Here is a 13,351-nt window from a genome sequence, read left to right as displayed (position 1 = left end):
AGTGTTAGTGACAGACTCGATCGTTTATATATATATTTGAACTCATTAAATTTAAATGTGAATGTTATATCTTGTTGATACCAAGAGAATTTATGCCAATATGCATTGACATTTGGGATAAGTTTTCTTCTCTAATGGCCTACCTCAGTTGATATGGCTATGAGAAGAAGGGTATTAGAAAATTGCACGAAGAGTCATAATCTTTGAAGAAAAATGTAGAAATTCCCTATCTATGTATGCCACCGCCCTTTGAAATTCATGCACGACGACAATTATATCTTTTGCGTTTGGAATAAAGGCAAGAAGTGAGAGGCGAACAGTTTTATGCTTATTCCAGACGACATACCTAATATTGATCCTGCATTCTATTAGCATCTTTTAAGATATGCTATTGTCATGGTAATCTCCAAAAATATGCATTATGGAGAATAAACTGAATTTTAGATAATGGTTAAAATTAATTGATTAATATTGTTGTTGTACTACATAATTCTGCAGACATCAATCAAGGCCACAGAGAGAGAGAGATGAGCAACCTCTTGAATTTTCTATATGATCACCACCTTTTCAACGGACATATCAATACATTTTTAGGTTGTCCCTTAGCTTTCAGAATCTTGTAGCTTTGCCATGGTCCAACTTATTCGATGTGACGGTGTATTATTTTTAGTATAATAGACGTACAGCACTTAAATTTTATTTGTTACACGAAAATGCTAGACATACAGGATCCTTTCTCTATAAAATTGCCTTAAAGTCCAAAGACACCCTGCGCCATTAAAGGTTCGGTGCAACATATTATTGGAAGTTGAAGAATGAAATCATCATGAAACAATAATTAATGTTGGAAAAATAAAAAAGTTACTCACTCACACCCAAATATTATTGGGGCTGCTAAATGCTAACCTTTACATAAAGTAATTATATATATTTATGCCGACTTTCTTGCTGAATTTACTGTGTTCTTTCCTAATGGAGATGAAAGGTATCAAAGATTTTTGACCTGCCATTTATCCACCATTCGCCTCCTGACAATGACAACCGTGGAAAATATTTATTTCAAATAATGAGAACCTAAAAACAGAACAATAAAATAATATTCTCAGTCATATATTCACTTTTATATACTCGAATTACAGTAAGTTTCTCACGTAATAATGATCCTTATTTCGTGGAAGGCTGATCAAAAAACAAAACAAAACAAAAAACCTGAAACTTTTTCACATCAAACCATTCTCTTCTGCGCAATAACCATTAACATCTCCATGTTCTTCACCATCCAAAAACTCTTTCATATAATACTGAAACTTCCCCACCACACTCTCTGGCAATGACACAAGCACTCTCACCGAATCAAAATCACCAATAACCGGTAAAAACAAGCAGTAAATATCACTTGTTACTGGACCCATATGCAGTGGCTTCCCTTCTCCGAAGTCCAAATCCTCCAGTCCCAGTTTAGACCATTGAGAAATGACCAAACTTGCTGAAAGGTCTGTTTTGCACGTTTTATCCTCCAGTAAATCAACCATCGACTTTACATAAGCATCAGTTAAATTTGCTTTAGCTTGTTGCACTAACTTCACACCATGATACAAGTTGTTTGTAACCAAGTCTTTAGAATTGGTTTGCGCACATCCCAGCACAAATCCATTCCCATAATACCCTTGCGGTATTTCAGGGTTTAATTTCTTTCTGACATTCACAGAAAATAAGAGCTTCACGTTGAGAGAAGGCGACAGGTCAAGTGATCGAACCCAAGAGCGCCACGTGTGAGATGCGAGTGCTTCAAATGTGGTGCATTTTAGCGATGGTACGCACTGCCTCTTGAGGTGAAGAATATGAGAAGGGGTGAAGGTTAAGGATGCTGGAACCAGTGGCTGAGATTGTAAATAATGGTTAATCTCTATGTTAGTACTGTCCCTGGGGGTATTTCTATTATACTGAGGATAAGTACAATTCACTTGCGGTGGATTCCGAGGTTTTAACCCGTAGCGGGTGTGGAAGGGTGAGATTGGAAGATCAAGATTAGGTTTCGTTATCATGTGGGCCCACGCATGCAAGAACTGTGATGTGCCAATGCCGTCACATAAACAGTGATTGATCGCGGTGCATAAGATCATTCCTCCACAGCGGAGATTAGTTACCTGCAAGAGTAAAAACTAAAATTAATTAAAGGAAAAGAAGTAGGGTTAGTATTGAGATGCGAAGCCCAAAGCCAAAGCTCACCAACCAAGCTAGGTAGTGAAAGCAACGATAGAGGGAGGTGCAATATCATATATTATTATCATCAAAGAAGAGTAGGGTCAGCTTCTTTTGACTCATTATCTGTCAAATTTTACCCAAAAAGTATGCAATGAATTTGAAACTACGATAAAACGACGTCGAGGTGTCATTGTGACTTGTAAAGGGCTATAACGTTGTTTGTAGCGTTGGTAGTACTATCACTTTCCCTCCCGGGCTGTCTGATTGGAAGAGAAAGAGATCAAGATGGAAGTAAATTGTAATTTATCTATAACTGGTAACGTCAAGGGATATTGGGTATTGCCATATTGGGGCACTAAGCTTAATTTCAGAGATTAAATTTGATTAACCAAGGATACATAAGACAGGTGAGAGGAACATATATACTATGTTAACGTCATTAATTATCCATTATCATTAAGAGTTCAATAATTTAATATGCTATAATAATAAAAGTTGCAGGTCGACCTAGTTTTATAAAAAAGAAATTCAACAGATAGAGAAACGAACAAGTGTTGACAGATGGGAAATAGCACATGGAGAAGAGCGAGGCAAGAAAATTTTGAAAAATCTCTGACCTGAACTATAAGGGGAGGAATATCTAAAAAGCTGTGAGCTTCAAATCGATACAAGAGCTTTCTCCAAGACCTGTTTGGTTTCATGGAAAGTTCAAGAAACTCCTCTGCAGAGATGTCCATGAAAGCTTCAGCAAAGACAGCACCTTCTCCATTGCAATCAACTTCAAGCTTCTGATCATCTTCAGCACTTGGTCTCAGTCTGCCAGCTAAAGGGTAGTAGTCGACAAGAACTTTTGAAAGAGAATATCTCAAGATATCTAGGCTTATAGATTTTTTAAAAAGGTAAAGATATTTAATGGAGAATCTAAGGAACTTTTGATCATCAAGATTGGAGAGATACAAAGAATGCTTAGGAGTTGTGGTGTTTGGTAAGATTAAAACAGGTTGGTTTGGATAGTAACAACAATCAGGGAGGTCTTGAGATTGAGATTTGAACATATTTGCCAGTATGTTCTTGTTCTTGTTGTTGGTTTTGTTAACGGTGAAGTTAGTTGATGGTGATGAAAAAGGGGGAGAGAGAGAGAGGGAGGGAAGAAGGAGAGAGATTGAAGTGAAGGGAAATTGAAGAGTGAGGGAGAGGCTTTGTAGACAAGAGAAAGAAAGGGTCAGTTTAAGATCTACGGTTGGATATGATGATGGTACGCTCAGATACCTTTAAGAGGAGCGATACTAAGAAGAGGGCGGGCATATGTATCCTTATTATAAGCTCACACCTTCATTTTAAACATAACCCGGCCACGTGGATGACACAAAATCTTACTTGTAGATTTTATATTATATTCATTGTCTACTGGTACAAACGCATGCATCTATCTAGATGGAAGAAATAAAATGTAGAAATCATCAAGAACAAACAAATTATAAGCAAAAATCCCAAGCAGTTGTTAATAACAATCAGTATGGTTGTCTTGTATTAAGATGAATTAAATATGAAGCTTAGTTAATGTCTATGGACTTTAACATTTCATCCTATTCATAAATGCATTACCTTGTTAAATTTTAGTCGAAAACGAAGTTCCACTTTGCATCCCTAATGATCAAGAACAGTTTTTACAAGTTGGGAAAATGCGCATCAATGAGTTTGGTAAAAATTCAATTATGCCTGTTTTTTGTTCAAGACAGATGGTGCGTCTTGATACATTTTCCCTTGACTAAAAGAAAGAAAAAGAGGAAAAAAAGAAGAAAGATGTATAGGTACGCAATCGAGTTTAATGGCTGTAGGCAGATCGTATCATTATTCCAAAAGTATGTTTTGATCTTGGAGGCACGCCGATCACTGAAAGCAACATTTTGTTGGAAAAAAACAAAAGATATAAACAGATATAAATCTCCTGGCAATCATAAATGTGATCTTATGATATGGACATGGGAATTCCTTTATATCTTCTTCCTACTTATATTTGCTTTGATTCCCTTTCAGAACCATTACTTATTTCAAACTTGAAAACAGTAGATTAACGTTGTTTAAACATTGAAAATTAAACAGATTAATTAACGTAATACATATTTAATCAGAAAACCCAAATTAATGGGTAGAGACAAGGCAAGCGTTGGCTAACGTTTCCTGTTTGGAGGTTGGGGAACTGCATCATCAGCTGCCAGAGTGACTTTATATATGCCATGTGCTATGTCTGATTATTGAGGTTTTTGTGAATTATGTTATGTCTACTCAAAACCATTTGCTAAATGCTAATATTCTTTAGGCTAAGAAGGCAAAATTCGATTAGACCTGAGTGGAAAATATTACATAAAATCTCACAGCCTCTACTATCTGTCCCTTGTAGTTTATTATTTCTTAAGCCACTTGATGCCTTAAAATTCCCGGTTCGGGTAAGAAAAAATAAGCTTCAGCCGCCTCACGGCGAGAATTCAAATTCTTTCTACATTATGACTTTAGGGTTAATAACTAAATAAAATCAAAAGTACCAACATGCTTTATGCTGCTTCTAGTATTAGGATCAAAAAGCTTTCTTCAAGTTTCAGTTACAACAAATTTAGTTGATGGGAATGGTTTTAAGTGTGATTCCAATTGTCTATAGCAAGTGGTGAATAATGAAGCACTAATTGTAATACATAAATATATACAATACAGAAAAGGAAAAAAGAAAATTAAAGACTCAGACGAAAAAGGCAATTGAATTAGCATCAAATTCTCAAAGTAAATTTTAAATGTCAAAGCAAAGACGATTTCGTTTCCGAAAGTTAAAGTGAAAAACTTTAGCATGGCTATATATCTAATTGTTGTGATAAGCAGAATATTTCCAAGGTTTTTTGATTAGCCACTTGGAATCTACTTTCTGAAGAGCACTTTGTTTAATAGTATAACCGAAAGATTAGACTATTCAACTTTCTTCAGCTCAAAATATTTTCCCTGGATAATATGGAATCAAGTTCTTGTCAAAACCCATCTAAACCATCTTATATCTAGATGCATATATACCCTAATCTCCAAGACAATTGGCATCAAGGAGATTTCTAAAAAATTCTGAAAATTTTCAACTCCTATTACATTTTGCTACCTGCAAATCAATGGAGCAAGTACTCGTAAGTTTCAGTCCAGTTAACTTTGATAAAGGATATTGATGAGCACAGTGGTGATGTCATCCTCCATTTTGGCTCAATGCCACTCCATTACTGATGTGACAATGCACCCATTTGTCTTAATCATATAATTTTTATTATCATGATTATCCATCATCACCAATTCACCATCTTCAACAATAAGATAGATAAGTTAATGCCACAACCCCAACGCCACAACCCAACCTTTTTTCCAAGTCCACATCTCCCAAAGATGGATGCATCCACTTCTTCAAGTAGGACCTCCTGATAAGAGATTGAGCTTCTTTGCTTTACCTGTGATGCTCCAAAAACAAAATTTTGATTGTGCCTTAAAACTTTAAGGATAAAAAAAAAAACTGCAGATGTTCTCAATCACAGTTATTGATTCCAGCAAAAACTTCTCAATCAATGAAAATGATTCAAATCCAATATCTTAGGGTGCGAATATTACTTTTTCTACTAGGAGAACATTTCATTTTCGCATATATGATCGCCATATTAAAATCATTGTTTATGATGAAAATGACAAGAAGGGAGGTGTAAGAAAAGAATATAACTTTGTAATTCAGAAATCTGTAAGTGACATGTCTCACCCCTTGATATGGATATTCCAGTCTCTGACTACTAGTTCTAAGCTATACTATAGAAAAATGGAGAAATGGGGATTCGTATAACTTATTGAACAAGTGATAAGATAAAAGAAAAGCTGCAGTAATTGTTTTACAGAGAAGAGCTTGCAAGTTATTGTAGATTCTCAGCATGTGGGTTTCTATGTTATATTATATTATTCTAAAATTACTGGACTAAAGAAGGTTAGATCTCATGTACAAACCATTTTCACTTGTCTATTAAATATTGATCTGTGGCTCAATTTATCAGGTAATACATAAATAAGCATGCTTCTGTTCTGTCTGATTGCTGCCATAAAGAGCTCCCCACCCCTGCACAGAAGAAAGAATCTTAAAGCTAATAATATAGTCATCCTGAGCGAGGGAACTGTACATACCATTGAGTTTCAATAACAAGATCACATATTTTGTTTGCATAACTTGGATGCTTATCAAATTCAAGGCCTCTTCAAACTGGGCTCTAGTCCATGGATTTTGTACATAGAAGTGAAGCTGGGAACGAACACAAAATGTCAAGGAACAAAGTGTTTTTGTGGCTTAAAAGTTAAGTGTAGTGTTATTTGAGTCCACAAAAACTCCTTCTAAACCTCAATTTAAATAAATTTTATTTCAAAATCACCCTTATCTTATACATCTCCTATTTATTCAACCTTCAATAGATTCTATATATTATCTGATGCAGTAAATAAAACAACACTTCACATCAAAATAAGAATTTATGTAATAAACAAAACAATACCCCAAACCAAAATAAAAAGGTTCTGACCATCTGAGAAACTTAATGTTTGTTCTTGTGCTCTATCTGAGAAACTTAAAACTAAACTGAGAAACTTTTTCCACAAGACAAGGGTATACATCATGATGTTGATCGAGGTCTGATTTCTTCATATCAATTTTTTAAGTGTTGATGCCAAGGCTGAATGTAACACTTATTTTCTTATTTCTGTCTAGAAAAAATTCCTCATCCTGCCACTGGGGCCTGGGCTTGTCACAACAGAGTTCGCAATAAGTAATAACTATCCCAGGCAGCACTGATGTTGAGAATGACTTCAGTGTTTGCCAATACAATTTCTAACTCCATATGTAAATTTAATTTCACAAACGACAGCCCCAAGAGCTGTATAAACAATGAACAACAAAACAGGGTAAATCATGATATTACATCTAAAATGATCTCATCCAGCTCCACAGAAGCCAAAAGTCAAAAATTAAAATAAAAATTGAATCTCCGGAACAAATCCAAAATATATATATCAATTCTCATATTTGAATACGGACGAAGTGTGACAGCTTGGGTCAAACTAAAATAAAGTTGTTGAGATGCACATACAGAAATGAGAAATGAGCTGTATAACAGAGAAAAGATAATACAGATGATCAACAAATCAAGTAAACTTCTATCAGTAGTCTTAGAAAAGGCAAGTGATGCGTCGCTTCCATTAAACCATTCAACGTCGTCTTTCTAGTCACCATAAAAGGATTGTATACTGCCATCACTTTGGCAGCTGGACTAGTTCTTCTACCGAAACAAAAAAACTGTCTAATAACGATTTTATAATATCAGGTGGTTAAATAACGGTGAACATTCAATATCTTAGATTGCATCAAAATTTATACCGTTAAAATTCTGATTGCTAAATTTTGAAGGATGCATTAAATATACACCCATATCAATTTAAATCTTGAAATTGCTAATTTGTATTCCAAATGATATGAAACTACTTCTTTTGAGGTTTTTCTGGGATGGAGTATTATATGATTCAATTAATTGTTAGAGTCACGGTCAACATCTTGCGGGGATAGCTCAGTTGGGAGAGCGTCAGACTGAAGATCTGAAGGTCGCGTGTTCGATCCACGCTCACCGCATACTTTTCTTCTAATTAGACATTTGATATGAATTGTTTTTATTAAAATTTAATATCAACGTATTTTTAATAAAATACATTACTATATAACATGGGATCGTATTGAAGATTACAAACGTTCAACAACATATGAAAAAAAATATTAATCAAATACATAATATGAATTGTATTGAATAGTATATGCATTCATAAAAATATGATTATAATTGACGTATTTAAGATCCAAATAATGAAATTGATAATATCTAAAACTTTTAATTTGATTATAAATTTTTACTTCAATTGATAATATCCCAAAAAATTTATGATTTACCAAATTGTTTTTCTCAGAAAAAAAAAAAATTATACCAAAAATTGGACTAGTTTGAGTATACAAATAAATTGAATCATGAAATGAAAGTGACTGTGGCTCCGTTTGATTCACTCTTCAAAATAGTATTATAAGTTTTCTCAATAAAATTAAACAGTAAAATTGGCTTATTCTCACAATATTATTTTATATTATTCAATTTCTTTTAAATCCCTCTAAATTTGTTAATTTAAATAAACACTCCCAAATTTTTTTAGAAATTACAAAAACACCCCAACAACCTACATTTATCAGATTCCGGCCACCACTGCCGGAAGCTGGCCGGAATCTAGTATAATGGCATACTACCGGTTGAATCTGGCTGATGATGTGTCGATCTAGCCTTTTTCGGCCAGATTCACGGTGGATCTGGCCGAAAATCATTAATCATCAATGATGTTTGTATCTTTGGTCGTCGTAAACGATTAAATATGGCTAGATCTGACCATCAATGACTAAATCTAGTCATAGATTTGACTTTTTCTGGCCAGATTTATCATGGATCGGTAATATCCAGCCGATCATACACAGATACGGTGACTCTGATCACTCTCCAGCGGTGGTGGTTGGCTATTCGTATTTAATGGGTGGATTGGAGATATTTTTGTTAACTTTTAATATTTTATTGTAAAGGTATTTAGTAAATAAACAAATATATGAGATATTTTTGTTAATTTTTAAATCTTACATCATAATACCTATTAAATTTAATATTTTCTAAAATATTATTTTAAAAACTATGAGAATAATAAAACGAACGACCTTTACCACCAAAAATATTATATGCTGCATCTGTCCACGAATTGCGATATTTCCTGGACTACGTCGTTTCTGACATCCAGATTCTAAAACGTCTACGTTTAGCTGCTGCCTTGTATCTAACAAAAGATTGGGTTAAAGAAATGGGACCCTCTCAACCAGAAAAATAAAAAATATCCATAGGTGTAGTTACTGGAGAGAATACCGGGCCGCGTGATGCATTTAGCTAAACACAAGCCCATAAATCAAATAAATAAAAATCCGAATTTTCTATATGTTTGTCTGATGGCGTTCGGATAACGAATCTTGATCGCAGTGAATCCAATCGAACTCATCGTTGACAAGAAAATAACAAGAAGTAACTGACCAATTCCTTCCATAGATCCAATCCTCAGCTCTCTGTAGACACCAATTTGGCGCCAACTCCCTGGCGAGGTAACTTTTACGCGATTGAATTTGCGGTCGTGATGGTTTTTATTGAAGGAATTTAAGGCAAATTGGAAGAAAAATTGGATGGATTCAGATGTAGCTTAGATACTTTTGTCAGGTGAATTCATGTCACTGGAAGTGTAAAGTTAGTGCTTTTTTGGTTGAAGGAGAATTAGAGAGGTCACTTGGAAGAAAGAGACTTTATTTTTCGTAGAAGGTAATTATACTTTTTCCAAAATTAGTACTGTTTCTTCTATCTAGTAAATCATGTTGAATTATAAGTTCAATCCTGTATATTTATTTTATTATGGTGCTTTTTAAAAAAAAAAAAAAAATTTCTGGTTCTTAAGAAATTCGTTTTGATGGGGTGAGACTAGAAGTTGTTTATCCATTTGTGGCTTGTTTTAATTTATTTTTGTTGGGTTGTAACTCTTTTTTTCTTCTGTTTGGTTGACTTTTCCCGCTTTGAATTTAGCATTTAAATTATGAAAATCTTAAAGCTTTTACCTTCACCCCATTATAGTTTGATTATGAGAGCTCTACTATTTGGTCGCCGCTCGATAACTTTTATTCTGAGATTTGTATTTATTTCAACCGAATTATTGAATCTTATGCATTCTCTTTTGCCAAATATCATATTGTTCAGTATTACTTTAAGAAATATATTGTACTTAAAGGTGTTTACGTCTTTTAAATTTTGATCCTGATTTATTTCTCAGTTGACTTATTTAACTTGTTCACTGTAGTAATCCTTTTTTTTTTTTTTTGGTCCTTTTGGGTCTATGATTATCAGTAGGATATGGCAACCCCGGTTGAACCTCCAAATGGAGTTCGGTCTCAAGGAAAGCACTATTTTTCGATGTGGCAAACCTTGTTTGAGATTGATACAAAATATGTGCCCATTAAACCTATTGGTCGAGGGGCATATGGTATTGTGTGCTCTTCTGTCAACAGAGAAACCAACGAGAAAGTGGCAATTAAAAAGATACACAATGCGTTTGAGAATCGTGTTGATGCACTGAGAACTTTGCGGGAATTGAAACTTCTTCGAAATCTTCGACATGAAAATGTGATTGCTTTAAAAGATGTAATGATGCCTAGCCATAGGAGAAGCTTCAAGGATGTCTATCTGGTTTATGAGCTTATGGATACTGATCTCCATCAAATTATTAAGTCTTCTCAGGCACTCACAAATGATCATTGCCAATATTTCCTCTTCCAGGTAAGTTGCCATCATCTTTGATAACTTTTTTTGGGTAAACCCAGAAATGTCATGTTTGATAACTTTGCAATTGAGATTTTTAAAGTTGGTTGAGCAATGTTAGGCAAGTGCTATTGTTGAGCAGCTTGTGCTATGCTTCTAATTCGTTGATGAAAGGTTCTGTGAAAGAGCCTAAAAAGTGTGGAATTGCATGATTTCTGGTGATTTATTGTATAGATAACTATTGCTGCTATGTGAAGGTGTGACATTCCACTCATAGGTTTTTCTTCTTGTTTATTCTGTGTTGTGTTTTCATGTATTGACATTGCATTTTGACATAAAATTAGTTCTCAGTGATACTTGAATTTTGTTTGATAACTTGTGAATTGGTGTCCATTATTATAGGCATCCTTTCTTTGTTGACTTAGAGGTCTCATTGGCATCTTAGACTTTAATTTCCCTGTCATGGATTTGGGATTCTCTGCAACACTTTGACTAATTCTGTTCACCATGTCAGTGGAGAAAGGTGATAAGTTCCCAAGTTGGCTTATAGCCCTTTACCTGCACTGGATGACGGTGAGGGGCATGTTGAGGAGTATTATATCTGTTATAGATTTTCGAAAGAGAATGTTTACCTGCACTGGATGACAGTGAGGGGCATGTTGAGGAATGAGGAGTATTAAATCTATTATAAATTTTTGAAAGAGAATGTTCAAGGCAGAATGTCTTTGTGGGCCTATTCTTTATGCCAAAATGTGCAGTCAAAGTCTGTTGGACAGCATGTGTTTACACATTTGTTAGCTCACACCTCATATATGAAATAGGATCATCATATTTATTGACACAAACTTAATAGCCATCCAGCAGGATAAAAAAATATATGAATTTGGGATATAGCTTATGACTGTGAGTTTAATATGATCAGTTTTTACCTGTGATTATAGTTTTGTTAACTTTTGTTCTATTTACTCTTTCAAATGGCTGATTATAGGCCAGGAGGATATCTTTAATTTTTGTTTATTTTTTATAAGAAACAAGGGAGGATATCTCTAGAAAGCCACCTTTGCAACTTTATTAAGCCATTTGGACTTATAAAATAAATGTTTTGGACTTTACATCTAATCAAATCTTGTTAAGTAGCTGTGGGTTAAGGCTTTGCTCGATTGAGATTGAAATGAATTGTCTCCTTTTTTTTCCCACATAGCAGTCAAATAAATAATTGATGCGAGTATATTACCGTGTTGCGGCAAGAGTCTCCAAATATGCTTACACTTTGTATGCTGCCTGTGTTGGAATCTTAAATTCTCAAATATACTGGCACATTATGTTGTAGCAAATATTTTTTACACGTCTTCTTAAGTTTTTCTTGCTTGAGCTGATACATATTTCCTGGTGTAGTTGCTTCGAGGCCTGAAGTATCTTCACTCTGCAAACATTCTCCATCGTGACTTGAAGCCTGGGAACCTTCTTGTCAATGCTAACTGTGACCTAAAAATATGTGATTTTGGACTAGCACGCACTAGCAATGGCAAGAATCAATTCATGACAGAGTATGTTGTCACACGCTGGTACCGGGCCCCAGAGCTTCTCCTCTGCTGTGACAACTATGGAACATCTATTGATGTCTGGTCTGTTGGATGCATCTTTGCAGAGCTTCTTGGTAGAAAACCTATCTTCCCTGGTACAGAATGTCTTAATCAACTTAAACTCATCATTAACATTCTTGGTAGCCAGAGGGAGGAGGATCTTGAGTTTATTGATAATGCAAAGGCAAGGAAGTACATTAAATCGCTCCCATATTCACCTGGGATCGCTTTTGCCCGTCTTTATCCCAATGCGCATCCTTTAGCAATTGATCTCCTGCAAAAAATGCTTGTTTTTGACCCGTCAAAGAGGATTGGTGTTACTGAAGCTCTCCAACACCCTTACATGTCTGCCCTGTATGATCCGAGCTGCAACCCTCCAGCAGATGTGCCTATTGATCTTGACTTGGATGAGGAATTAGGGGAAGAAATGATAAGGGAGATGATGTGGAAGGAAATGCTCATTTACCATCCTCAGTTTTCTGACAGCCAATGCTGAGGAGTGATCCTAATATTTTCTTTCTTGATTCGGCAGTGAGGCTTAGGGAGGTATATTCCTTTAAATGAGGAAGGTTTTTTGTTATGTCACCAGTTATTTATCTTTGTTTTTTCATTTTAATAATCATGCAATGCATGATATGACTAATTTTTATTTCCACAGCTTGTTTATGAGCTTCAGCTTGAGCCTGTACTGTAGGTGGCCTTTTAAACTTGTATATAGGAGTGTTGTTTTTTGCTTCTTGAAACTTATCTTTTGTAATTAAATATAAGCGTATGGAAATAGTCAATAACATCACATTGTAGGTATAGAAAATTGTCTTGTTTTTTTTTGGTTAGAATGAAATAAAGCTGGAAAAGTAACCCGCCCGACCCGACCTGTGGTGCGTTACGAATTTTGGCGGGTCAGCCCGCCAACAAACCCAGCCTGCCATTTTTGGGGAAATGGTTGGCCTAACCCGGCCCGCCAACCCTAACCCACCAGGTTAGGCTATGGGCCGGGCGGGGCCGGATTAACCCTCTTTTTTTATTTTATATTTTATTTTGTTTTATTTATTTAACTTTTCAAATAAATAATTACTAATTTATAAATGAATAAATTATAAATGTAATTGTTTTTAGTTAACTTTTCAAATATCAATAATTCAATTAAAT

The 13,351-nt window shown here is 34.9% G+C and overlaps 2 protein-coding genes and 1 non-coding gene across 4 annotated transcripts; 2 read left to right on the top strand and 1 right to left on the bottom strand.

Moving 5' to 3' along the window:
• Positions 1-1,089: 1,089 nt before the first annotated feature.
• LOC116127610 (fatty alcohol:caffeoyl-CoA acyltransferase-like) lies at positions 1,090-3,277 on the bottom strand. The gene is made up of 2 exons (XM_031413250.1): positions 2,823-3,277; positions 1,090-2,147 (listed from the first exon to the last, which is right to left on the bottom strand). Exons 1-2 carry the CDS (start codon positions 3,258-3,260, stop codon positions 1,221-1,223), a joined length of 1,365 nt encoding a protein of 454 aa, XP_031269110.1. The 5' UTR covers positions 3,261-3,277; the 3' UTR covers positions 1,090-1,220.
• A 4,529-nt stretch (positions 3,278-7,806) lies between these two features.
• Positions 7,807-7,879, top strand: TRNAF-GAA. Its single transcript has one exon. It is a non-coding gene; the product is annotated as a tRNA-Phe (tRNA).
• A 1,618-nt stretch (positions 7,880-9,497) lies between these two features.
• Positions 9,498-12,825, top strand: LOC116127482 (mitogen-activated protein kinase homolog NTF3). Of its 2 annotated transcripts, none has more exons than XM_031413144.1 (3): positions 9,498-9,632; positions 10,212-10,637; positions 12,015-12,825. In XM_031413144.1, exons 2-3 carry the CDS (start codon positions 10,215-10,217, stop codon positions 12,696-12,698), a joined length of 1,107 nt encoding a protein of 368 aa, XP_031269004.1. In that variant the 5' UTR covers positions 9,498-9,632; positions 10,212-10,214; the 3' UTR covers positions 12,699-12,825. The 2 variants fall into 2 exon arrangements, with proteins under 2 accessions (XP_031269004.1, XP_031269003.1); XM_031413143.1 differs by having other exon boundaries at positions 9,500-9,632; positions 10,209-10,637.
• The last annotated feature ends 526 nt before the right edge of the window (positions 12,826-13,351 follow it).

This window comes from Pistacia vera, unplaced genomic scaffold (assembly GCF_008641045.1).
Source record: "Pistacia vera cultivar Batoury unplaced genomic scaffold, PisVer_v2 Contig192, whole genome shotgun sequence".
In the NCBI taxonomy this organism is placed as follows: Eukaryota; Viridiplantae; Streptophyta; class Magnoliopsida; order Sapindales; family Anacardiaceae; genus Pistacia; species Pistacia vera.
This window is presented reverse-complemented; position numbering and strand designations above follow the sequence as displayed.